The following is a 24676-nucleotide window of genomic DNA, read 5'->3' on the forward strand; positions in this document are numbered from 1 at the left end:
TTTTAAATATGTTTTGTGAATTATGTAATAATAATAATAATTATTATTATTATTATTGTTGTTGTTATTGTTGTTGTAGTGGCGGTTCCTTCAAATTTTCCAACTTTAAAAGCCCCTGCTGCACTGTGGTAACGTTTCATACGCAGGCAGAAGAAGTTCAATGTCCAAACTTAAAAGCTGCATTTTCTTCAAGGTTTATTTTCCAGGTTGGCAAGCAATAAAACACAGATCCTGTTTTCCATTGTTTCCTGCTGCTTCTCCTGCTCTGGTAAAAAAACCATACGCCCAGCCCAGTGCATGCTGGTCCTATACCAGTGCCTACTTATACAAAATGACCCGGTGATTTTTCCTGACTGACTTACAAAGGTAAACAACAAAGCAAACTACTACAAATAAACTTTATAAATGCTTCAAAAAATATAAAGTGAATTAATCACAAATTTAAAGAAAATACACTAAAATAACACAAATAAAGTATAAATAGCTGTTGGCAAAAGGAGATCTGAGGCACTCAGGTGATACAAAATAAAAAGCCTTTATTAGTGCATGGCTTAAATAGTTAACAACATAAATGCCGACGCGTTTCAGCCCACAGGGCCTTCGTCAGGTCTCAAAATGTTTGTACTGTAGGTTCTCTCACTTTCATGTTAAGGCTAATCAGTGACACCTGCTGAAGTTGGGCGGGTAGACACCATCTCCACTGGATGGTTCAGTTGGCAACAGCATCCTCCTTGCCACAGGAGCTGGGAAAAAAGGCATCATTGACAAAGAAAATTACAATGTGCACTGCACCCCACAAACTTATGTCGAAAAAAAAAAAGATTAAAAAAAGTTCTACTAATACAATATCTGTTCCAAACTTACCCCTCTTTCTCTCAGGGGCACATGGACCTGCAAGCAAACAAATATGCTGTTTTACTATATTGTAAAAGGAAACATATTTATTAGAAACTTCAGAATATTACCGTATTCATCATCGGAACTTGATACCGCTTGTTGTTCTTAACTTTTCGTTTAGTGCCTTCCCTCTCACTTTCAAACTGTGAGTCCTCCAGGTACTGCCTGGCATAATATTTCTCTTCTTCATATTCCTCTTAAGAAAAACATGGAGAACAGTCAAATAAGCATTAAGCAAATAAGCAACATTTACAATACATTTTAATGTTATGGCCAAGTTGATGTTGTGGTACCTGTTTGGCGTAGAGAAATTCTGGACCATGTATCCATCTTCCACCTTTAAGGAAGTCCTCCGCTCTCAGGCCTCTGGATCCGTCATCTGCAGGGTTTTCCTTGGAGGAAATGTATCTCCATTGATTCCCATCTGTTGCTTCTCTAATAACAGAAGTTCTGTTTGCAACAAAGGTGTTAAATCTTCTGGTTTCATTGGTGATGTACTTCAGTACAGTGGTACTATCAGTCCAGAAAACAGATTTCTCCAACTTTATTTCCAGCTCCTTTTGCAGCTATTTGTTTACTCGGGCTGCAAGGACTGCAGCAGTCAACTCCAGCCTGGGGATTGTAGTTTGCTTCAGAGGAGCAACTCTAGCTTTTCCCAGAATAAAGGCCACATGTGTGATGTTATCCTTTTCCAGTCTTAAATAGGACACTGTTCCATTGACTTGCATCTGAAAAATGATGAAGTTGAGCTTTGTCTGGTTTTCCAATGGAACTTGGTTTGATGCAACGTTCCACTTCGAATGTTGAAATCAGCTGAAGGTCCTCCAGCCAATTACGCCATCGCTTGGAGAGAAAGTGGGGAATAGCTTCATCCCACTTCAAATTCTGTTGAAAAGGTTCTTGAAACAACAGCTTAGCTGGCATAATGAAGGGAGCCAAGACTCTCAACGGATCGTATAGCGACACCAACCACAGACAAAATGCTTCTTCTGGTTTGTGGACGATCCTGCACAGAGGTTCTGAACGTGAACTGATCGGTTTCTGTGCACCACTGTAAGCCTAGTGCTCTCTCAACTGGAAGTTGATTGTTGTCCAAGTCCAGATTCTCAACTTCAGTTGCTTTTCTTTCCTCTGGGATTGACGTGAGCACAGTGCGACTGTTGCTGATCCATTTGGAAAGCTGGAATCCTCCTTTAATGCAAATATCAATCAGTTGCTTCACTATCTGCATTGTATCTTCCTCTGAAGCAACAGATTTTAAACAGTCATCCACATAAACATTCCTTTTGACTGTTTTTACCGCTTCAGCTGGAGACTGCTGTGCATTGTCATCTGCAGTCCTCTGCAGTGCATAGTTTGCACAGCTGGGTGAAGATACTGCTCCAAACAGGTGCACCTTCATCCTCCTGTGCAGGCTCTGCAGTGTCACCTTGAGGCCACCAGAGGAATCTTAGAAAGTCAACATGCTTTTCTGAGACATATTCTTGGTAAAACATAGCATTTATGTCAAGCCTAAATCGAAGGAGAACCCCAACCAATGAGTTTGTGAGGTCAGGCCCCTGTAGAAGTTGACTGTTCAATGACTTGAACAATGAATCCTTCGTAGGTTGTTCCGCAGTCAAATAGAACTCTCAGCTCGCCTTTTGTGGGATGGTACACTCCATGATGAGGAATGTACCACACATTTCCATCACTTTTCTGCAGCTCATCTGCTGACACAGCTTCAGCATGTCCCTTTTCTAGCATGGTCTTCACACATGCAGCGTATTCCTTCATGCAGACAGCATCCTTTTTGAATCTCCTTTTTAGGCTCTGAAGACGCTGATGTGCAACACAGAAGTTATTTGGCAAGTTAGGACCTTTTTTCTTGAAAGGTAAATCCATGTGATAATGATTTCCAATCAGCTTTATTGAGCTACTAACAATGTCCATGAAACACAGATCTTCTCTGGACATTTCAGTCTGCTACTCTGAGGATCATTCATTAAAATCATGATTGTATTGCTGAACCAACATTTCTTTAAGATGTTCCACACAGATCATATTGGCTGTTGCAATAGTGCACTCATTTTTGTTTCTGCTGTTAACTCCAATGCGCAAAAGACCATTTATGACCCAACCAACTTTGGTCTTTACAGCATAAGGTCCACCATCCACACTGTTGATCAGCTCCCATGGCTCTAGAACATTTGAAGCATCAGTTCCAATCAGTAGCTCCACATCTGCATCAATGTGATGGAGCCTGACATGTTTCAGATGAGGCCACTGATCAATATCTTCCTGTTTGGGAATATTCAAACTGGCATGGACTTTCGAGTCAAAACATCAATCAACTCCTTTACCTCCAATCCAGACACTTCCAAACCAGATACAACTTGTGCGTTAACAATTTTATTTTGACTCATTGTTCTCAGCAGAATTTTTGTCCTTTTACCTTGTACATTCAGTCTTTTTGCCAGAGTTTCTGTACAACATGTACCTGAACTTCCAGGATCCAGAAATGCATACACTTGTACAATTTTCTTGCTCTTTTGACTTTTAACTTGAACTGCAACAACAGAAAAAACTGCATCATCGTCATGACCAGCCCCAATATGCCCACATGTCTGAGTAGTTGCAGTTGAGAAGTTGACATGAGATTTTGTTGTCTGGTGGGTTGGTTGTAAGGATGCATCTGCTTCCCTTCCCTCAATATGAAGAACCTCTGGGTGCTTTTGATGACACACATTGTAATCCAAACGACTCCTACAGTCTTTGATAGTGTGACCAACCTTTAAACAACCAAAACAAATCCCCTTTTCCTTGATGAATGTCAACTTGTCTTGATGCATCTTAGCTTTGAACAGCATACAGTTCTCCAATAAGTGATTACTTTTTGAACAGAACAAACAGCTGTGGAGACCACTGGATCTGGTCCAGTTTTCAGTTTAACTCCTGGAACTGTGCTGACATTGGTAGCAAAACTGCTTCCTTTTTTCTTTTGCTTTATAGCACCTGGAACTTTAGAGTTGCTGCCAGGTTGTGAGTCTTGAATGTGGCCAAACACTGGATCTGATGCTACCTTCACTTGTTTTATTATAAAAGCAACCAGATCAGTGAACACTGCTCTGTGTCCATTTTGTTCTTGCAGCTCGTAGGCAACCACTCTCCATTTTTCTCTCGACTTGTATGAAAGTTTCATTACAATCATTCTCATATTTGAGGGCAAATCCAACTCCTGCATGTAGAACAATTGCTCTGTTCGATTTGAACATCCTTGAAGAAATAGAGAGAATGATTGAAGGCCTTTCACATCCTCACTTTTATTTAGTGGCCAACTCATCATCTTCTCCATGTATGCAGAGGTGATTTTACTTTCATTTCCAAAATGTTCTTCAAGAAGATATTTAGCTCTGGAATAGCCTTGTTCAGGAGGCAAATGCTGACAGCTATGAACCAAGTCTTTAGACTGCCCCCTAGTAAACTGCACTAGAAAGTGCAAGCAGTCGCTCCAGCTGTCAGTTTTAGCCTCCACTCCGTTTTCAAAGGCGTTTATAAAAGATCTGTACTGTAATGGGTCTCCATCAAACACAGGGATATTTCTGGCGGGGAGGACAGAAAATACATTTTGCTTCACAAGTAAGGCAGTGATATCATTTTGTTTCTGCATTATGTTCACAATATCCTTCTGACAGTCTTCGGCCAAAGGTGAACATTGACGCAAAGTTTGCTGCGTTGCTTGAGCCGGAGCATCAACCTTTTTCATTTTTAGTTCCACTTGAGGTTGATGTTGTCTTTGTTTGGGTCGGACAACCTGTGGTTCAGAAGCAGGATTTAGAACAGAATGATCTTGTTCTTTTGGAGTAAACGTGTCTGCATTAGGATTTAGCTGAGTCGGCTTCTGTACGTGGCCTCCTTCAAAATAAGAGTTCATTCCATCCGATCATTTTGAACCGCAAACTGAGTTTGTTTCCAAACTGTGAAACTTTGCATTGGTTGCTGCCAACTCTGTTTCCAAAGCTAATTTCTCCTTATCCTTTCTCAGCCTTTCCTCTTGATCTTCAATCAAATGTTTTTTCTTCAACGCAGCTACTCGCTCTTTGAGTGCTGCCTGATCAGCTGCAGCCTTGATGCGTGCAGAAGACGTTGATGATATTCGGGATTGAGAAGAGGCTTTTGATCAAAGTTTTACACTTGAAATATTGGAGACACTATCTTCAGGGTTTATTTCATCTGGATTTTCAGCAACTTGATTATCAGAAACATCTCTGTTTTGTTCTGTGAAGGGATTGCCTGCTTCCTGCAACCAAACCTTTACTGTGTGCTTAAATTCAGAGAACACCTTCACCTTGGGGTTAAAGTACACAGCTTGTCTTTTCAGTTCCTCTTCTGGCAATGGCAAACTTAAAAATGATTCACGCACATCCGCGTCATCTTGATAGCATTTAATAAATTTGGCAAAATCAGAAGACCCTTCATCAACATTTTCATGTGACATCATTAAAGTGGATATTTTCTCCATGTACTTTGAGCTTTGTTTACACAATGAACTCCGCTTTTCTTGGCATGTTTTAACGTAAAGCTACAAACCCTTTGGTGTAAATTTAATGTTTCTTTTCTCTTTCAGCATTTGAGTGCCATCCTCTTGTTTACTTTTGACATCAGCCATTTTAGCAGTTTTATTAATTATTTCTGAGACTGCACAGAACTCTGAGAATCCTTAGCATAAAGCACAGATGCTTTTCTTTGTTTAGGATTGTAGACTGCAGCAAGCAAACATTTCCACAATGGGCTTTGTCACCTTTCAAACATCCAGTTATGCATCAGCTTGGCACATCATCAGTCTTTTTTGCAGTAAAATATTGTCTTCAACCTTCTTTTACCGTTTTCCTTTACGGTTTAAACAACATTTTTCACTCACCAGCTTTGATGAGTCAGTGACACGATGACCCGGGCCTGAAGCAGGAAGTCTAATTGAATTCCTCTAAAAGGACCAGATCCAACCTTTTGTTTGAGGACAGTCCTCAAGATCCACCTTTCCAACATGCCCATCAGGGAAGAAACATTCCTTCTGTTCCAAGGGCTAGGTTTTTTACTTGATGTAGTGGCTGCACTGTGGTAACGTTTCGTACGCAGGCAGAAGAAGTTCACTGTCCAAACTTAAAAGCTGCATTTTCTTCAAGGTTTATTTTCCAGGTTGGCAAGCAATAAAACACAGATCCTGTTTTCCATTGTTTCCTGCTGCTTCTCCTGCTCTGGTAAAAAAAAAAACCATACGCCCACCCCAGTGCATGCTGGTCCTATACCAGTGCCTACTTATACAAAATGACACGGTGATTTTTCCTGACTGACTTACAAAGGTAAACAACAAAGCAAACTACAAAAATAAACAACTATTAATCTACAAATAAACTTTATAAATGCTTCAAAAATATAAAGTGAATTAATCACAAATTTAAAGAAAATACACAAAAATAACACAAAAAAAGTATAAATAACTGCAACAGTTGTCATTGCTATTTATTTATTTTTTGTGAAGCACCTGGTGATTTTTATCTTGAGAAGCGCTATATAAAAGCTGGTTTTCGTCTCTTTCTTTCTTTTTCTTTCTTTTTTTCTTTTTTTCTTTCTTTCTTTCTTTCTTTCTTCCAGTGGAGGTCAGGAGGTCATTAGTGGATGTTTATTGGGTCTGACCCAGAATGACCACCTAAAATTGCTAACACTAGCATACAAAGTCCGAGATGGTACGGCTCCCATCTACCTGAATCCTCTTGCAAAGGCTTACGTCTCGGCCCGGCCGCTCCGGTCATCACAAGATCGTCGGCTAGCAGTGCCTACACCACGCTCAGGACAATCCAGACTCTTCTCATGCATCATTCCACAAATGTGGAATGACCTTCCAAGCACTACCAGAACAGGAGCTTCCTTTTCAATTTTCAAGAAGCTCCTGAAGACCCTGCTCTTCAGAGAGCAGCTTCTAAACTAGCACCTTGCCTGCACCCGTCCCCCCTCTCTACTGTCCACTCCTTGTTCCCTCCTCTCCATGACTGATGTCAAGTTGTTGTTGTTAGCCTCAAGGGCAACATGCCGATTATCACTTGTAAGTCGCTTTGGACAAAAGCGTCTGCTAAATACATAAACATAAAATCCAGTATTTTTTCTCCAGGAATTTGGCAAACTGGTTGCATCAGTTCATGATTAACGATAACGATAGACTTTAAAATTAGTTAAACAGTCATAAACTGATTACAAAGGCTGTTTTCAAACAACCTGATTCATGTTTCATCCAGTGAAGTCAGACAAGAAGCAGGTTGTCATTGTGGCCTTTGACCTGCTTCATTTAAACATTGTCTGTCAAAAAAAGTTTCAAACTCAGATTACAAATGCTGATAAGCTCTAAAGTTTGTCCTGACCCGTGGTTCTGATACTTAGAGACTCAAATATTTGGAAATGTCTTCATAAATTCAATTTAAAATATATATCTTGTTCACAGGAGCACTATGTAAATGTCCCCACAATAATCAATAATCAGTTTTTAGTCTCATAATGTGAAGGAGGAAGTTTAATCCATGCGTCTGTCATCCTCACAGTAGCATGCTTTGAATCTGATTTGGTACTCACAGGCCTCCATACAATTGCTTCTTACCTGAAACTCCACCCCTCCCTCTGTTTACGGACCGCTGCTTCTTCAATAACCCGTTCTTCCTGGTTCTCCGTTCTCTAACTGCCACGCCTCATAACCTCCACGCCAAATATCTAGGAGACCGGTCAATGTAAACATCTATCAGCGTGAACCAGCCTCTAAACCCCGAGAGAGCCGGAGCAGAACCAGTTCCAGGACCAGAAAACAACTGAAACAAAGACCGAAACAAGAACGAGGACAAGTGAATTTAAAGTGACTTCCCACTAAAACCAATCTTCTGGCTCCGTTAGATCTGGGTTCAGTATCAGGAGTTTTTCTGCAGATCAGAACAAACCCGTTTGGACCGAGAGGTGGTTCCGACAAAGATGAACAAACTTGTGCCGATAACCCTGTTGGTCGTCATTCTGCTGGGGTGAGTTCTGTGGTGTGTGTGTGTGTGCGCGCGCGCGCGCGCGAGCATATGTAAACACATGCATCTGTGTGTGTTTGACAGCTGCAAACACTTTCTTGTCTGACTAATAAAATAACTTCATCCACGTAATTGTGTCTAAAACACTGAAGCACCGCTCCACTCTGGGGTGAGAGCAGAGGCGGATTTAGCAATTTGGGGGCCCAAGGCGAACACAGACATGGGGCCCCTTACACAAAATTTTCAACAATCTTACCTTCAACTGGTTTCGTGAAACTCTCTCCTCTTCTGACACGAGTTATTTTCCCTTTTTATTAGTCCTCTTTTTTCCTGTATTTCCCTTCTTTTGAGCGCTTTCAATATTTGCTCTGCTTACTTTTTCCTGTCAGTGCTCCTGTGCTTTTGCCTTTGTTATTATTTTTCTATTTTCCATTTTGGTCTATGTTTTCCTCCCTTTAAGCATTTTCCATTGTCTTTCCTTTCTGCTTCCCTTGATGTTTACATCGAGAAACAACGTCAATTTCAGAAGTGAAAATAAAAGCTTTTATGAAGCAAGCAGCTTCTTTTTCTTATTGGAGCCACTAGGATAACTCAATTTCATGCTTAATGTTTTGACTATCGCTTTGAGTTTGTTATGAACGCTCCCGCCTCTCTTCTTCTTCTTGTTTGTGGTCTTTGGCAAACAACAATTTGGTGCATTACCGCCACCAACTGGATTGGAGTGGAATGACTACCAATCACTTCCTGTTTGTGCATCACCATCTTAATAACCCTCTTATGACCATAATTATAACAGGGCTGCCTGGTATTTTTTTTATCTTGTGGTTGTAAAATTGTAATAAAAGTGCAAAGTGTGTGTTTTCAGAGCAACCTCAGCTTTCAGTGTATGGTTTGTATTTAGAATTTATTTCTATTAAAGCCTTTAAAAAATCCGCTTAAAAGTGAAAATAGCAAAAGACTGATTTGAATTTTTTTTACATTTATTACTGAACAGGAACTTCAAAATGACTGGGCGAACAATTTGGAATGAACAATTTAAACTTTGAACTGTAATGCATCTATTCTTAAAAAAGTGTGAACCTTGGTGTCTTTTTTTAGCAGTTTTTAAGACTTTATTTTTGTAAACTTTCAGACGTTTTTATTTGATGTGGTAGACCTTGAAGCAGTTTCTCTCCAGCTGCAGGCAGAGTCCCACTCTGCACACCTCACACCGCCATGGGGTGCTTCTCTGGCACACCGTGCACTGCTATACCAAAAACTTTTGTTTTAGCAAATATAATTATTTATTGTAAAAAGGTAAATAATGCTGGAATGAAGCTGAATCTTACAATTAGCAAATAGTTGAGTGTTGTTCAAAAAAAAAAAAAGACTGAACAAACATTCATACCCTGGTTCAGTGGAGATCTGTCCTTCTTCATGGTCACTGTCTTCAGATATAAGCCTTCTGGGACACCTAATAGATCGTGTTGATTTTCTTTGAGACCTTTCCATAATTTCATGCTGGTTTTTATGCTAATTAGCTTCCCCGTTCCGTTATCCGGAATGTTGCGCTCCGTTTCAATCAGGCTGTACAGTAGGATTTCCCCTCGTAGCGATATTTTACGTATCTCTGATTGCTTCATGCTGTAGATCGTTGGAAAGCTGCTTTTATGTACTTTTAGGAACCGTTGGAATTTTTTAATCTGATCAGCCATTCAAAAGTTAAAAAATGGAGCATTTTGGATGACAAACTCAGCACGTCTCTGAGTCTGTGTTGTGATTTGTTGCGCTCAAGACAGGGAATCCCGGTGGCTACCGTAATTATATTGTATTGTATATGCACGAAAAGCCCCATTTTTAATCTTTTCAGCACTTTTGGAATTTTAATGATATCTTGAACGGTTCAGGAATTATGGTAACGGGAAGCAAGTCCAATCCCGTCTGTGGCGACAGGTTGGTAATAAGAATATTGTGACATTAGGGGTGCCAGAGCTAGGAGGCCCCCCAACACAAGGGGGCCCCAGGCGGCCGCCTACCTATGCCTAATGGTAAAACCGCCTCTGGGTGAGAGCGCTGCTTTAACATCACAGAGAAGATTCTCCAGATCTCGTATTTTTCTTTGATATATTTTTAGTTCCTCCTCATAAACTAGACATTAGGCAGAGTCAGAGTTAAACGGAGAAACGTGTACTGACAACTTTATTTGTGAGATAAAATAATAATGGTGACTCAGTTTTTTTGACAGAACTCAACTGTTGAGGCTGTCTCGATCTGTTGGGTTTGCTTAGATAGAAACCTTTGAACTAATTGGAGAAATGAACTGAACTCAGTGCACTGATAAGTAGGTTGAATTGGAATGTTTACTTTATTACAGTGCCTTAAGATGATGCTTGTGAATTGGTGATAAAGAAATAAACTTAATTGAATTAAATTAAATAAACCTATTTTGGATGTTTATCATATCACTCCATAGCCATTTAATAAGCCCACTGAAGTGGTATTCTACCCTTTAGGATTAAAACCACAAATAGCTTCACAATAAAAATATGAATTAGGGATGCACCAATACTGGTATCGGTATCGGTAAAAGTTAACCGATACCTGGAACCGATACCAATGCAGTTGCTTGAAAATGGTTTCACTGTAACTTGTCATTTCTGTTCACCTAATATTTTAATTTTGTGATGATTTCTATTCATATATTTTACTTTTTATCTACCTCACACAGTCTTTTCCTGTTGAAAACAGAGACGAAAATAAAATCTGTATTCCAAATTACTGCATTTTTTTTGTGTGGTAGAAGTATAGGTATTGGTGATTGGTATCGGCGAGTATTCAGATCCAAGTATCAGTATCGTATCGGTTTGGAAAAAAGTGGTATCGTTACATCCCTAATATGAATTTGATGTACACAAAACACAAGAGATGAAGCAAAAACAAAACCTGTACAAACATTAAATAAAACGGTGTAGATCGAGTAAAAAGCCTGTCTAAATAAATAACTATCAAAATACTTTTAAAATAATCAATAGAGCCAAGATTAGTTAAAGGACAAGTTACCCTTTACCAGAGACTTACTCCATCCACATTTCCAGTTTGAACAATGCTCCATGAGAAAGTGTTGCCATGCAGACTGGGAGGGCAGGTCTGCAGCAGTGAGTGACACAGACTGCTTACCCCCTCCCTACCCCGCCCCAGGTGCTCTGAAGAGCAGGGTCTTCAGGAGCTTCTTGAAAATTGAAAAGGAAGCTGCATTTCTGGTAGTGCTTGTAGTCTACAAGCGGTAGAAGCGGGACAAGGACCCTCTCTCCCGCTCTCTAATCAATGAGAGAGATGCTGACTGCAAGAAGTAGCAGAAACCGTAAATAAAACTTGCAGATGGTTGAAAGCTGGTGTGTGGCATTTTGCATTGCCTTGTTGATGCATGTGGGCTACTGTAGCTTCAATACTTACTCTGAACTGCAAGGAGGCGAACATTTGTACACACTGGGGATTTCAATGAGTCCATGGATCTCAGCCTTTGACTAGATGATCTGTGCCTGTGAGAAGACATGCGGATTTCAGTGATGTTGCCACCTGTTCATTTTAAGATTGAATTAAGGTTCCAGATCATGCTATTTTAAAACTCTGAGAACAAAGGTAGACACAGTATATGATCAAATATTACTGTTGTCACCATTGAGATGTCATTTAAATAACTCTTAAATAAGAGTTATTGTCATCATCCATTTCAGTGAAACTCTGCTCATGCCCACACCGACATGCTAACATCAGCATCTTAGGCCAGTTAGTTACTGTATTGGCTATGGTTGTCCAGTGGTGAAGATGTTTGCCTGCCATCTCTGTTTTGCCATGTGCTGATGTGGGTTTGAATCCCGGTGGTGTCTCCAGTAATTTAACCGGCTGAAGGACATTTCATTTTTTTATATTTTAGTGTTATTGATTGTTTTCCGCAACATATTTTACATCTCTAAACATCTTTGAACTTGGTCATTTCCAGGCAGCATTTCAGTTGGTTTACTCCGATCACCTGATTGAAAACACAGGTGTAGCTCATAAAAAAGAAAAAAGTTACTGCTGACACGGGATGTGAAACTGCTCAAAACTGCATACCAGCCCACTTACCACTAGATTACCGAAGCTGTTACATGAAATGTGTGGCCAATTTCACATATCCTACACAGGCTGGGGGAGACAGGTTTCAGACCAGAGGCTAGCTTCTGGGAGAGGAACAGAGCCTGATGTTGGAGATGGAAGGAAGATGGAGTGACATACAACGTATACATTTGGCTGTTTTAGGAATTTCAAAATAAAATTCCAAATTTTGCAGCTGAACCAGGAAAAATCATGAATGCAGCCAAAAACAAGTTTGGAGTTATTTTTTTTATGAGGGAACAACAATATTACATGCTAAAAAGCTCCAAAAAGTATATTTTCCATGATATGACCCCTAAAAATATTTTAATCATGGTTTATAAATGTCTCAATGGTCAGGCACCTTCATAGCTGTAGGACAGGGATCCTCAAGAAAGGCCAGGTTTTCCAGCAGACACCGTGAGGGCCGGATGCTCTTCTAAAATACTTAAAAATTCTAAAATTATATATATATATATATATATATATATATATATATATATATATATATATATATATATATATATATGTGTGTGTGTATATATATATATGTGTGTGTGTATATATATATATGTGTGTGTGTGTATATATATATATATATATATATATATATATATATATATATATATATATATATATATATATATATGTATATATATATACATATATATGTATATATATATATATATATGTGTGTGCTGCACAATAAATAATAAATGGTAAAGGTTCTCGGTCATCCAGGTCATGGTAATCCAAAGAGGTTCAAATAAAGGCAACTGAACTTTGGTTTTTTTGAAGATGTTTCACTTCCCATCTGAGGAGCTTTGTCAGTTCCGGCTGGAAATGGGAGGGTCACGCTTATGAACTGTAGCCGTCTATTGTTGATTGACAAGTAGAAACTTTCTATCCATACCCCTCCTCCCTCCCACTGCTGAGTTGTTTGCCTCCATTGTGTGAGGGTGGTTGTATTGATTGAATGCAGAAGCGTGTGATCTAGACTAAAACTGTTTGGAGATTAGGTTCAGAGATGCATTATATGTACTAGAGAGGTGAAACCTGAGTCCTCCTCTATTTAATGTCATTTTTTTTTCTCTGTTTGCCATACATGGCTTCTTTTGCTCCTCTCTCCACCCACCATTCTTCTCTGTCCAGAATGTGTACTTTGTTTAAAGTTCACTGAGATGTTGTGTCTTGAGGGCTATGAGTTTGCAATTATTTTTTATTAAATGCTGATTTCAGTTTGTTTAATTTGATGTAGAAAATAGTAGAACATGCATTTTCCGTATTCTTGATTCAAAAATATTTGGGGGATGGATTGAAATGACAAACCACATGTGGCCTGTGGGCTGCCATTTAAGGTTCACTGGTGTAGAGAGTTTTGAGAATCATGTTTAGCATCTGTAGGGTCTGAGCTTCATCATGGGTGGATAGCATATGTGTACAATCTGATTTCTAGCAGCAAGACAGAAATAAAGACAAAAACACTCACATGAGGCATTTGTGGTCACCGTTTTAATTGTGTTTGAATCACATGGTTTTATAGCCAAGGTTCTGACGTTTCTTTAGAGGTACAGCATGACAATATTTATTTGGAGGCCCTCAGGCCCAAAGAGTTGGGGGCCAGATTTGACCCGCGGGCCGTCAGTTGTGGACCATTGCTATAGGAGCTCCTACACAGCTATGTTGCAAGAAGAGGTTTGAATTCTGAATTCCAGCTGCTGTAAGATATTTCCTGGACTGGCCTCGTGACCTTGGAAATGGAGCTTTTTCAACGTTTGTTCCCAACCTGTTGAACCACCTCCCTTGAAGGAGTGTGTAAACGATAATGAATGTAGATTCTTGACTCAGAACTCAGGGGCGTGTGACTGGGGGGTGGGGGGGGGGGGTAGTTTGAAGAGGTTAAGAAACAGAATTTTTCCATAAAATAATTGAATCATCTCTGAGGCATATATCACCCCTTAAGAAAGAAAGAAGACAATATCTTATATAGTGCCTCTGAAGACAAAAATCATGTGGTGCTTTACAAAGATTTCAAAAATGATTAAAAATGTTTAAGATGAGAAAAAAATTGTGAAAAAGAAAATGTAAGGAAATGGAGAGAAAAAATAAATAGGAAAGAGATAAATCAGTGGATGCCGGGGAAAGGCGGACTAAGAGCAGAATAAGGAGAGCGTACTGATGAAGGTCGCCCAAAAGCCTGCCTGAACAGGTGAGTTTTCAGCTGCTTTTTAAAGGAGACCACTGAGTCCACAGATCTCAGGCTCAGAGGGAGAGAGTTCCAGAGTCTACCTCTACATGTCATGCACCCTGCATGTGCAGCTAATGAGACACTGATATCACCGACAGCCAGAGCTGGAGGCAGGAGGAAGTCATGTCTTTCCCAAGAAAGGGAAAAGAAGGAGAAAAAGTTCATGGATCAGAAGAAAGTATTGAGCATCTCTTGTAATCACGGCCCCAAGGTTTGGGTCCAGATCACCCCTACCGATAACACTGCGGGGCCTTCCTTTGTTCTTCCCCTTTGGGTAAGGGGGGTTCTAGGGGGATATTGACCCCTTGCATGTGACGTAGTGCTCTTTGGCGTGTGCCATGACGGATGGCGGAAGTGGACTGCATAAACTGTGGGCAGCAGTAAACGGCCTGTAGGAGAGCATTTTATTTTAATTTGCATGATTTTTGCAAAAAAAAAAAAAAGGTCATATCTTGCCGTGCGGTGGGTTGCTCTAACAGGCAAGGTTATAAAACTAATGTAGCATTTTACCGTATTCCTGCCAATGAAGATAAAAGGCGGCTATGGCTAGCAGCTATCAATCGGAAGGAGTGGCAGCCCTCCAAGTACACACGGATTTGCAGTGAACATTTTTTGCAAGGTAAGATTCTTGTTTTCTTTTTAGAATATCTTCCATCTTTCATGGCACGCCTGCTAATGCTGTCATTATTAACGGGAGGTTTAGTCACCATCTACCACCATACGATGCTAATCCCTCAAACTTTTGCTGTGTATGTGACAATAATCTGGTATACAGCAAAAAGACATTAAAATATCTTGTAATTCTCACTTTCTGGATCAGTAGCTAATAATATGCATTGATATCTGTCTGTCTGTCTGATATCTTTTATCAGGGCAGAAGAGTGATGACCCCTTGTCACCCAATTATGTGCCATCTGTGTTTGCACATATTAAATCCCCCGCTAAAAGGCGAGCAATGGGAAGTCTAAAGGAGTATGAAGTGAGACAGGCCATGAAGAAAAAGAAGAGGGAGGAGTCTTCCAGACATGAAGCTGCCAGATCTCTTCTCAATCTCAGCTGAGGTCTCTGGGTCATTGTTCATTGCAGACGGTGAGGAGACTGCTAATAATGACATAGTTGACAACTCAAAATGTGATGCAATGTACCAAACAGAGCTAACTTCAGAGAACATTAAATCCCTTCAGTTTGAGTGTCAACAACTCCGGGGCGAGACTTTTGCTGTGCAAGAGAAGCTCAACTCAGACATTCTTGAACAGGGCAGTTTTGAAAAACCAAGACAAGCTTAAAGCGTTAACAGGACTACACAGTTATCAGGTGTTCACTGCAGTGCTCGACTTTGTAAAGCCAGCCCATAAAGACACTGCCAACCTCACATGCTTTCAACAGCTACTCAATGAGACTGAGACTGAACTTGCCAATATCATTTTTATCTTATCAGCTTGGTGTTCACAGCTCTACCATTTTCAGAGTTTTTACAAATGTAAGCAATGTCCTGAATGAGATTTTAGTGCCTGTGTGTGTTTTCTGGCCCCAGAGACAGCACGTCCAAACATCTGTGACATTGTGTTTCAGAAAGTCCTTCCAGAGTGGCATGTCAGTAATAGGCTGTTTTGAGATAGCCATGGAAAAACCCAAAGATTTGAAAGCAAGGGCACAGACGTACTCTCAGTACAAATCCAAAAATACAGTGAAATACCTAATAGGTGTTTCTCCACAAGGGGCCATCTGCTTCATCTGAAAGGGCTGGGGTGGACGAACAACAGCAAACGTTGGCTTTTTGGACAACTTGCTACCCGGAGACTTGATCCTTGCTGACCGTGGGTTCACCAACCAGAACCAGGTCGGGCTTTATTGTGCCAAGTTTGAAACTCCTGCCTTTACCATGGGCAAAAAAACAGCTGGGTGCTGTTTAACTAGAAGACAGTAGAAAACTAGCTGCTGTTCGCATACACGTTGAGAGAGTAATTGGACAAGCATGATCAAAGTATAAAGTATTGCATGTGCCTGTCCCTATTAGCCATCTGATGAAATCAAGTGATGAATCAAGAGTACACCACTCTAGATAAAATAGTGAGAGTCACATGTGCTCTCACCAATCTGTGCCCCTCAGTAGTGCCAGTTGATTAATCAAAAAACTGTTGCTGTTCTTTTACAGTTGCCATGCTGTAATTATATATAAGAGAGAGAGAGAGAGAACTGGTCTGACTGGTTTGTAATTTCCTAATGTAAACAATGTGATTGCATAACATGTAAATGGTGCATAATAAATAAACTGTGTTTATAAAATGTATTTGACTATTTTTACGCACAGACACAGAAAAACAATTGAAATTATAAGGGTTTGTGTTTTTAGATAACTCATATCAACTACACAAATTTAATTATAAAAGCGTTTGACTACTTTCGTTGTCCATCATGGCGATGACACGTGATCAGATGACGTAGGTGCAAAGGGTAAATATAGTGTGGGGACCTCTGCTGAGCAGGACTCACTCCTGAGGTTGCTTTAAGAAGGCTGCCTCTGTTACTGTCTCCTCATTTTGATATTGCAATATCGAAATTAAACCCTTTTGATTGAATCATGGACTGCTTTTTAAATATTTTATTAAGTCTCTAAAAGAAATTCCACAACAGATTTAAGAAAATACCAATATGGCAATTTATTGTGATATTTTTTCCAGTGATAATATATCGATATTAAAAAGCCAGGTATCAAATTTTTAGAAGAATTTACATTTAACCATTTGTGTATTTTATTTTATTTTGTTGCAATTCAAATGCCGACCGCTATTTGGCAGCAGTGGGTTTTGTTTCCACCATTGAAATGTTAATCCCTACATTATGTTTCAGATGCCTCATGTTAAACATGTTATGTATCAGTTTGGACTGTTTATTGAATTTTTCTACAGTAAAGTCAGTCTAAAAGAATCCCTAATATCGTCTGGCTGAATGTTTGGCAATATTTTGTGATATAGTAAGTATGTAAGTAAGTAAAGTTTATTTATATAGCGCCTTTCACAGATATAAATCACAAAGCGCTGTACAACATGAGTAAAATCAGGGCAAATACCTCAAACCAATAAAAACATCATAAAAACAATAGCAGTGTCAACAATAGTTACCAAAATCAGGAGTAAAAACAAAGTCAAGGTGTGAACAAGATCATAGCCATCTTTTAGAATATTTGGTGGGGGAAAGCCTGGATAAAAAGGTGAGTTTTAAGATGTTTTTTGAAGACCTCTACAGATTTCAAGAGACGGAGATTTGAAGGCAGACTGTTCCAAAGTCTGCCTTCAAATATATATACTGTATCTTCTCTCCTGTATATGATGCACATTGTGTCACCAGAATTTCACCAATACACATCCCTAGTGGGTAGTTTATAATATGCATTTTAAGCATAAGTTGAAACTCCAGCTCAGAGAGGCAGGTTCTTCCAAAGGTCGGTTTTCATTTGATCGATTGCAGACAGGAGTAGTAGGTTTTCAAGTGGTGCTTGTAGACTGACTGAGGCTGATTTGGGTTATGAGACGGCTCAAAAAACTATCACAGAGCCGGTCAGACTGGATGACCACAGATATGCAAACAACCCTCATGTTCACAGCTTTTTTACACAACTATGTTCCCAGCAAGAGATTTGACTAGTACGGCTGCAAGGCAGTGTGTTTCAGGTTTAAGGCAACAAGTGTACTTCCTGGTTTATATATATTCATATATATATATATATATATATATATATATATGAATATATATATATATGAAGTTTTGCCAGGCTAAGAAAGAGGTTCTGCATTATTCATTGGCATGTCTCTAGTTATCAGACCAGGCCTTTCCCCAAAGTGTTTTGTAAATCATTTTACATTTTCTTGTAGTTATAGATCAAAGCCACCTAATTTGTTTATTGCTAATTTACTTGTGTTTGTGTTTTAATTAACAGAGTCCTGTATGTTGTTTTAATTAACAGAGTCCTGTATGTCTACATCTACTCAAATAACAGGTAAATCTTGTCTAGCCTATTTACTCGTTTCTGGTTCTTCATTTTCTTCCAAATCCAACTTCTTTCTGAGTGTTCTGTAACCAGCAGCCTGTTCACGTCTTTATTTAAATTCCAGCAATTAGTTGGAAGCTTTGTGTGTCCCAGAACAGACCAGTCCAATCCTCTCTGTTTTAAAACACATTTACAACACGAATGATGGACATTATGTTGATAAGAAAACTGCCATAAATCAAGCTAATATATTCAACACTATTAAACCTGCAACAGTGAAAATTAAAACATATTTGACCTTGGGGCTTTTTATTTTGAGGGATTCTATATAAAACAATTGTTTCTTCTCTTTCTTCAGATTTCGATTCAAGCTTAGTGACACTGGAATAAGTCAGCTTGAGTGAGTAACACACATGAATGCACGGACATACACGCATACACACCTACTGGGGTAAATCTTATCATAGATCGTTTAAAGGAACTAGAAGATCATTCATCCAAAGCTTCAGGAACTTTCACCTCTGACACACACACTTCTGTGTGTGAGCCTCTCATCAATCTTACTTTTGAAGCAGAGCAAAGGTGCTAATCCAAGCCTGTCATGGAAACCTAAACATGTCTGAAACAGGTTTTATGTTAACAATATAGAATATGTCATTCTGATTTAGCATCAGGGTGTTGCATTGCTGCTGCTCCTTGAGGTGGTATTTATTGTTTGTAATTCCAACCATGAAAACATGTACACCTGTGTGTGTATTACCGGGCCAGTTTATGACCCATCCCGGGTCATTTTACAACCCGTCAGTCATCTGGTTCAGTTCTGTTATCGGTTATTGAGCAGATCTGATGATAATGTCTTGTTTGTTCTGTTGTGTAGGCCTTCTCCTCAGGTCATCTTTGTGAGTTCAGACTTTCACCTGGTGGCCCCAGATGGGTAAGAACTGAACTTATACAAACTAACTTCACTATTGTGTCCTCCAACATCTTTGGACTTGTGCTGATTTAATTACATGACTATTTTGAACCCTTTAATGCTCAAATCTTAAAACTGGCATTGTATCATTTTAAACTATAAAAGGGGTGCCGTGGCTCACTTTTCCAAATTACTTTAAGAAACAAGTCACCCCCCACCAGAGTCTTACTTTACTCCATCTTCATGTTTGAAAATGGCAACAAATGTTGTTGCCGGGCAGATCAAGAGGGCGGAGCTGCTAAGTTATGCACACACACACACACACACACACACACACACACACACACACACACACACACACACACACACACACACACACACACACACAGGCTCACGACATTGTGGCATCATAATGTACCAGCTAACGTCATAGTGAACCTCTTGACCAACAGCGACGGCAGATGACGCAACACTGACAGTTTTAAGCAGAAAAGTTAAAATTTAACTAAGATGCACCTAAGTGACAAATTATTGACTACACGCGTCTACAGCACTATTTATGTAAAGTACAGCCCAAAGGTTTAAACACATCTTCTCATTCTAAGTGTTGTTTCTACTTTCATGACCATTTACATTGGGAGACTCTCACTGAAGGCCTCAACTATGAATGAACACATGTGGAGTTATGTACTTAACCAAAAAAAATAAGCCACCCTTTGCTCTGATTACTGCTTTGCACACTCTTGGCATTCTCTTGATGAGCTTCAAGTGGTAGTCCTTCAAGACTGTTGGAAAACCATTTCAGTTGACCACCTCTTGAAGCTCATCGAGAGAATGCCAAGAGTGTGCAAATGGAGCAATGGAAGAGTGTGGAAACAAGGTGAAGAAGTGTGTGAAAGCAGGTTGCAATGGGTGGAGAAAAATGTCCGGTGTGATGTGTGATTAAAGGTAAATGGCCTTTATTTGGTATAGCACCTTCTAGAGTCCTGAACCCCCCCCCCCCCCCCCCCCCCCCAAGGTGGTTTGCAACACAATCAGTTGGTCAACCATTCAAACACACATTCACACCCTGGTGGTGATGAGCTACATTATAGCCACAGCTGCCCTGGAACACACTGAACGAGTCGAGTTTGCCGTAAACAGGCACCACCGGTCCCTCCAACCACTACCAGCAGGCAAGGTAGGTTAAGTATCTTGCCCAAGAACACAACAACAGTGACAGACTGAACAGGGCTTGAACCTGCAGCCTTCCGATTATGGGGTGAGCACTTAACTCCTGTGCCACCGTCACCCCAAATGTACAAAAAAGTAGTGAGACCAGCAGTGTTTTATGGTTTAGAGACGGTGGCCATGAAGAAAAGATAGAAGGCAGGAGGCTTTGGAGCTCAAGATGTTGAAGTTCTGTTTGGGAGTGATGAAGATGGATCAGGATTAGGAATGAGTCCATCAGAGGGACAGCTCATGTTAGATGTTTTGGAGATAAAGTCACAGTGGTCAGACTGAGATGGTTTGGGCTTGTAGGGAGGAAGGACGGTGAGTGCATCGGTAGAAGAATCTTAGGTTAGAACTGCCTTGCAACAATATTTATAGGACATGGCTAGAAGGGCCAGATGATTCATTGTGATGACTCCATCAATTTAGAAATTTCCAAGATACATGTGACTTCAGTGAAACATCTAGAACCAAACTTGAACCAAAATGGTCCTTCAAGTATCAGGCGTCTTTCAACAGCCTGGTTAAAAAGACAAGCTTACCTGTGTGGGCAGTGGTTACCCCCACACTGTTTTTAGTAGACTTTGGCAGCTAGATTTATTTGGAATATTTTTCCTTTTGTCAGGATGAAGTACACACAGCCAAGCATCACACAGGGGTGAGTGCCACTGACTACTGCTACAGTTGTTGTAGTTTCTTGTGGTCTCTGATAGTCTGTCTCTGGCGTCAGCCGGACTGATGTAGTCTCGGTGACTCCCTGGTTGGCTCCTGTTGTCTGGGAAGAGACCTTCAATGAAAAACTTCTCGATAGCATCTACATGAAGAAGAACATCAGTGTTGTTGCCACAGTGTTTGCTGTTGGGAAGTAAGTGTAATCTTGAATAGCTTTTCCTGTCCGCCTACACGTCACAGTGACCCTTCCTTTCCTTGTCAGGTACATCATGTTCTTAAAGGACTTCCTAGAGACGGCAGAGCAGTTTTTCTTTGTTGGTTTTAGAGTATCTATTTATGTGTTCACTGATCGTCCAAATGATGTTCCCCATGTGAAAATGGCTGAAGGAAGACAGGTAAACAGAGTTGATTTCTGTCCTGTAGTCATCAACCTTCCTGGATGTTTCATTCTTTGTCCTCTTCTTCCTCCCCCAGCTGAATGTTCTTCCAGTGCCTAGCTCAAACCGCTGGCAGGAAATCTCTGCTCGCAGGATGGAGCTTATCCAAAAGCTGATTGAGGAAAAGCTCATCAATAAAGCCGACTACATTTTCTGTCTGGACGTTGATTCAAAGTTCCATGGTCGCTGGGGGACAGAGTCTCTGGGTGGACTGGTTGCTGTGATTCACCCTGGTATGTTGACCAGTTCTTCATCATGTCGATGTCTGAACAACCTTTTAGATCAGGAATATGTTTTAAAGTTTTCAGAACTGTCCGAGCAAGGCTAGAAGAGTGGCGCGCACACACACACACACACACACACACACACACACACACACACACACACACACACGCACATCTTAATCAACATTGTTTTGTTTATCTTTGTGTGGGGAAAAATGCCAAGAACGTTAAGAAAAATCACTTTAATGAAATTAAAATAAAAAATATATAAAGTTGTGTCTGGTTCTAGTATTTCATATTTCCTAGTTCCTACTTGTTCTAAAATAAAATGTTTTATTTTATTTTAATTACCTTAAAAGACTCAAAGTCTCTTTTTACACTTTATATTTATTTAATCAGGATCGTTGTCAAGTCGACGCCAGAAACAATGAAACACAACTTGAATATCAGATGAACAACAAGGCTTTATTCAACCGGCATTTATACAAGTTATCAATCATGAACAAAACATTTCTCTTACCGTTGCTTATGGGTGGAGAGCTGAACACCCCAGTTAGAAAACGTAATCCATGATAGGTGAAGAACTGAACACATGTAATCCATGAACCTCGTCAGGTAGAATCCTTCAAGCAGCTCTAACCCCCTGAGCTCTGCTCTGCTCCTTATACATTCCCTGATGTGCGTGCAAAGCTGCACACCTCCACCATGATTACCTTGATTACATCCTCATGATCACATTATGTTCGGCTCTACCATGATTACCCTTGATTACATCCTCATGATAAGTGTGATTGACAAACAGTAGTGATCAATAACTTATATAAAGCAATTATACAACAGATGACAAGTTCATTTTTATTACACTACTGCATGAGTTCAGATGTATTAATTCATGCTTTGGATGTGATCTTCCTCTTCTGCTTGTAGGTTACTACAGAGACGATCGCAGCAGGTTTCCGTATGAGCGGAGGCCCATCTCAAGAGCCTTCGTGGCTCCCGGGGATGGGGACTTCTACTACTGTGGTGGCGCGTTTGGCGGACTCATTCAGGAGGTTCATCAGCTTGCTAAAACCTGCCGGAAGAACTTTGAGGATGATGCCAAAGAAGGTATTGAGGCTGCCTGGCAAGAGGAGAGTCACCTGAACAGGTAGGTGGGGTCAGAACTTTGGTGTTGGTTCTGTTGTGTGCTCTGCTGATGTCACTTCCTGTTTCTGTGTAGGTACATGTGGACCAACAAGCCCAGTAAGATTCTGTCACCTGAATATCTGTGGCAGGACTTCAAGGCCAGAAACCCAGAAATTAAAATCATCAGGTTCTCTGGAGTCGTGAAGAACTACGCTGCCATCAGACCCAACTGAGCCTGGCTGAGTGTGACTGGGCTGGGCAGGTGCAGGAACAGAGGCAGTCTATAACACTGTAACACATCCACCTCCACAAGCACTTTATGTGACCTGACCAGTTTTTATCTGGTCCCAGGAGTTCTACGCACCAACATCACCTTTACTGAGCAAGAGTAACTGGACTCATTTAACAGTGTCACTGTTTGAATCTCCTCATTGAAGTAACACACAAATATTCAATCTACACATGTACATTCCTGCTGGGGTTTTGTGTACCACGAGTACTTTCATGCTTCTGGAGTAAAGGTTTCAGGAGTATTACATTCATTCTGCTGCTCCGGCTGTCGTATTCCTAAAGGGTTTTCAAGAAATTACAGGAAGTCGGCTCTATTCAGCCTTTTAGTCAGCACTTCTGGTTGTGAAAACATTAGATTTTGTTGTTTTATCATCACTTATGAATCAGCACGGATCTTTCTGAAACATGGTCAACATTCATCTGGACCTGGCTCAGCCCCCTGGACCATGAAGAGGGACCATGTGGGTAAACGTCAGCAAAGTTAACAAACATAAACCGTAATGTATCGCTGCGTTTGGTAACATCTCAGACAGCCACCACTTTTCATTTAGGCTTTCAATGTTCTCTGTTGGGTTCTATGTCTTTAGAGCAGGCAACAATGTGTGTGGATCAGCTCATAGCGCCCCCTTCTGGCAGTTAGTAAACGTGGACTGGTAGTGGAGGGTTTTTGATTTAGGATTTTTTTATTTATTACAGGTCCTTAAAAATTTGCATATTGTGATAAAGTTCATTATTGTCTGTAATGTACTGTTAAACATTAAACTTTCATATATATTAGATTCATTACACACAACTGAAGTAGTTCAAGCCTTTTATTGTTTCTAATATTGATGATTTTGGCATACAGCTCATGAAAACCCAAAATTCCTACCTCAAAAAATTAGCATATTTCATCCGACCAATAAAAGAAAAGTGTTTTTAATACAAAAAAAGTCAGTCTTCAAATGATAATGTTCAGTTATGCACTCAATACTTGGTCGGGAATCCTTTTGCAGAAATACGGCGTGGCATGCAGGCAATCAGCCTGTGGCACTGCTGAGGTGTTATGGAGGCCCAGGATGCTTCGATAGTGGCCTTAAAGCTCATCCAGAGTGTTGGGTCTTGCGTCTCTCAGCTTTCTCTTCACAATATCACCAAGGTGATTGGGCTGTACTTCTGAGTTTGTTTGTGTTCTTCTTCTCAGGTGTGGAAACCCTCTTGTTTATTAAACTCAGAGGAAATTTATGCTAAATTATTTTTAAGAAATGTTTCCTGAAAAATAGTTGAAGTTTATTAATTTGTCTTAATGTTTGTGTTAAAATAAAATGTAACACCTCCGCAGGTGTGTTAAAGTCTTGGTCTGTTCAAATCAAAGCTGAGTATGTCTAACTCATTAAACTGAACGCTGATTGGTCTCCTTTGTGCCTGACCCGAAGATCTTTTTGCTAGGGATGCACGATATATTGCCATCAATGCCTTCGGCATCATCTGATTAACTCATTTGTGCCCACATTTTGTTCAGAGTCGTAATGCATATCATTTTATC

The 24676-nt window shown here is 40.1% G+C and overlaps 2 protein-coding genes across 5 annotated transcripts; one reads left to right on the plus strand and one right to left on the minus strand.

Moving 5' to 3' along the window:
• Positions 1-131: 131 nt before the first annotated feature.
• On the minus strand, positions 132-6313 carry LOC129164990 (uncharacterized). Of its 3 annotated transcripts, XM_054747200.2 has the most exons (5): positions 5798-6313; positions 1191-1289; positions 966-1093; positions 865-891; positions 132-743 (listed from the first exon to the last, which is right to left on the minus strand). In XM_054747200.2, exons 2-5 carry the CDS (start codon positions 1225-1227, stop codon positions 654-656), a joined length of 282 nt encoding a protein of 93 aa, XP_054603175.1. In that variant the 5' UTR covers positions 1228-1289; positions 5798-6313; the 3' UTR covers positions 132-653. The 3 variants fall into 2 exon arrangements, 1 of the variants encoding a protein (XP_054603175.1); XR_008564461.2 differs by having other exon boundaries at positions 1191-6313.
• A 1404-nt stretch (positions 6314-7717) lies between these two features.
• LOC107390254 (globoside alpha-1,3-N-acetylgalactosaminyltransferase 1) lies at positions 7718-23829 on the plus strand. Of its 2 annotated transcripts, none has more exons than XM_070552708.1 (10): positions 7718-7931; positions 18227-18286; positions 18636-18677; positions 19155-19211; positions 21028-21060; positions 21133-21267; positions 21337-21469; positions 21549-21744; positions 22663-22882; positions 22955-23829. In XM_070552708.1, the coding sequence occupies exons 1-10, from the start codon at positions 7885-7887 to the stop codon at positions 23091-23093; spliced, it is 1062 nt and encodes a 353-aa protein (XP_070408809.1). In that variant the 5' UTR covers positions 7718-7884; the 3' UTR covers positions 23094-23829. The 2 variants fall into 2 exon arrangements, with proteins under 2 accessions (XP_070408809.1, XP_054603176.1); XM_054747201.2 differs by having other exon boundaries at positions 7752-7931; positions 18254-18286.
• Positions 23830-24676: the final 847 nt, after the last annotated feature.

This window comes from Nothobranchius furzeri, chromosome 6 (genome assembly GCF_043380555.1).
Source record: "Nothobranchius furzeri strain GRZ-AD chromosome 6, NfurGRZ-RIMD1, whole genome shotgun sequence".
NCBI lineage: Eukaryota > Metazoa > Chordata > Actinopteri > Cyprinodontiformes > Nothobranchiidae > Nothobranchius > Nothobranchius furzeri.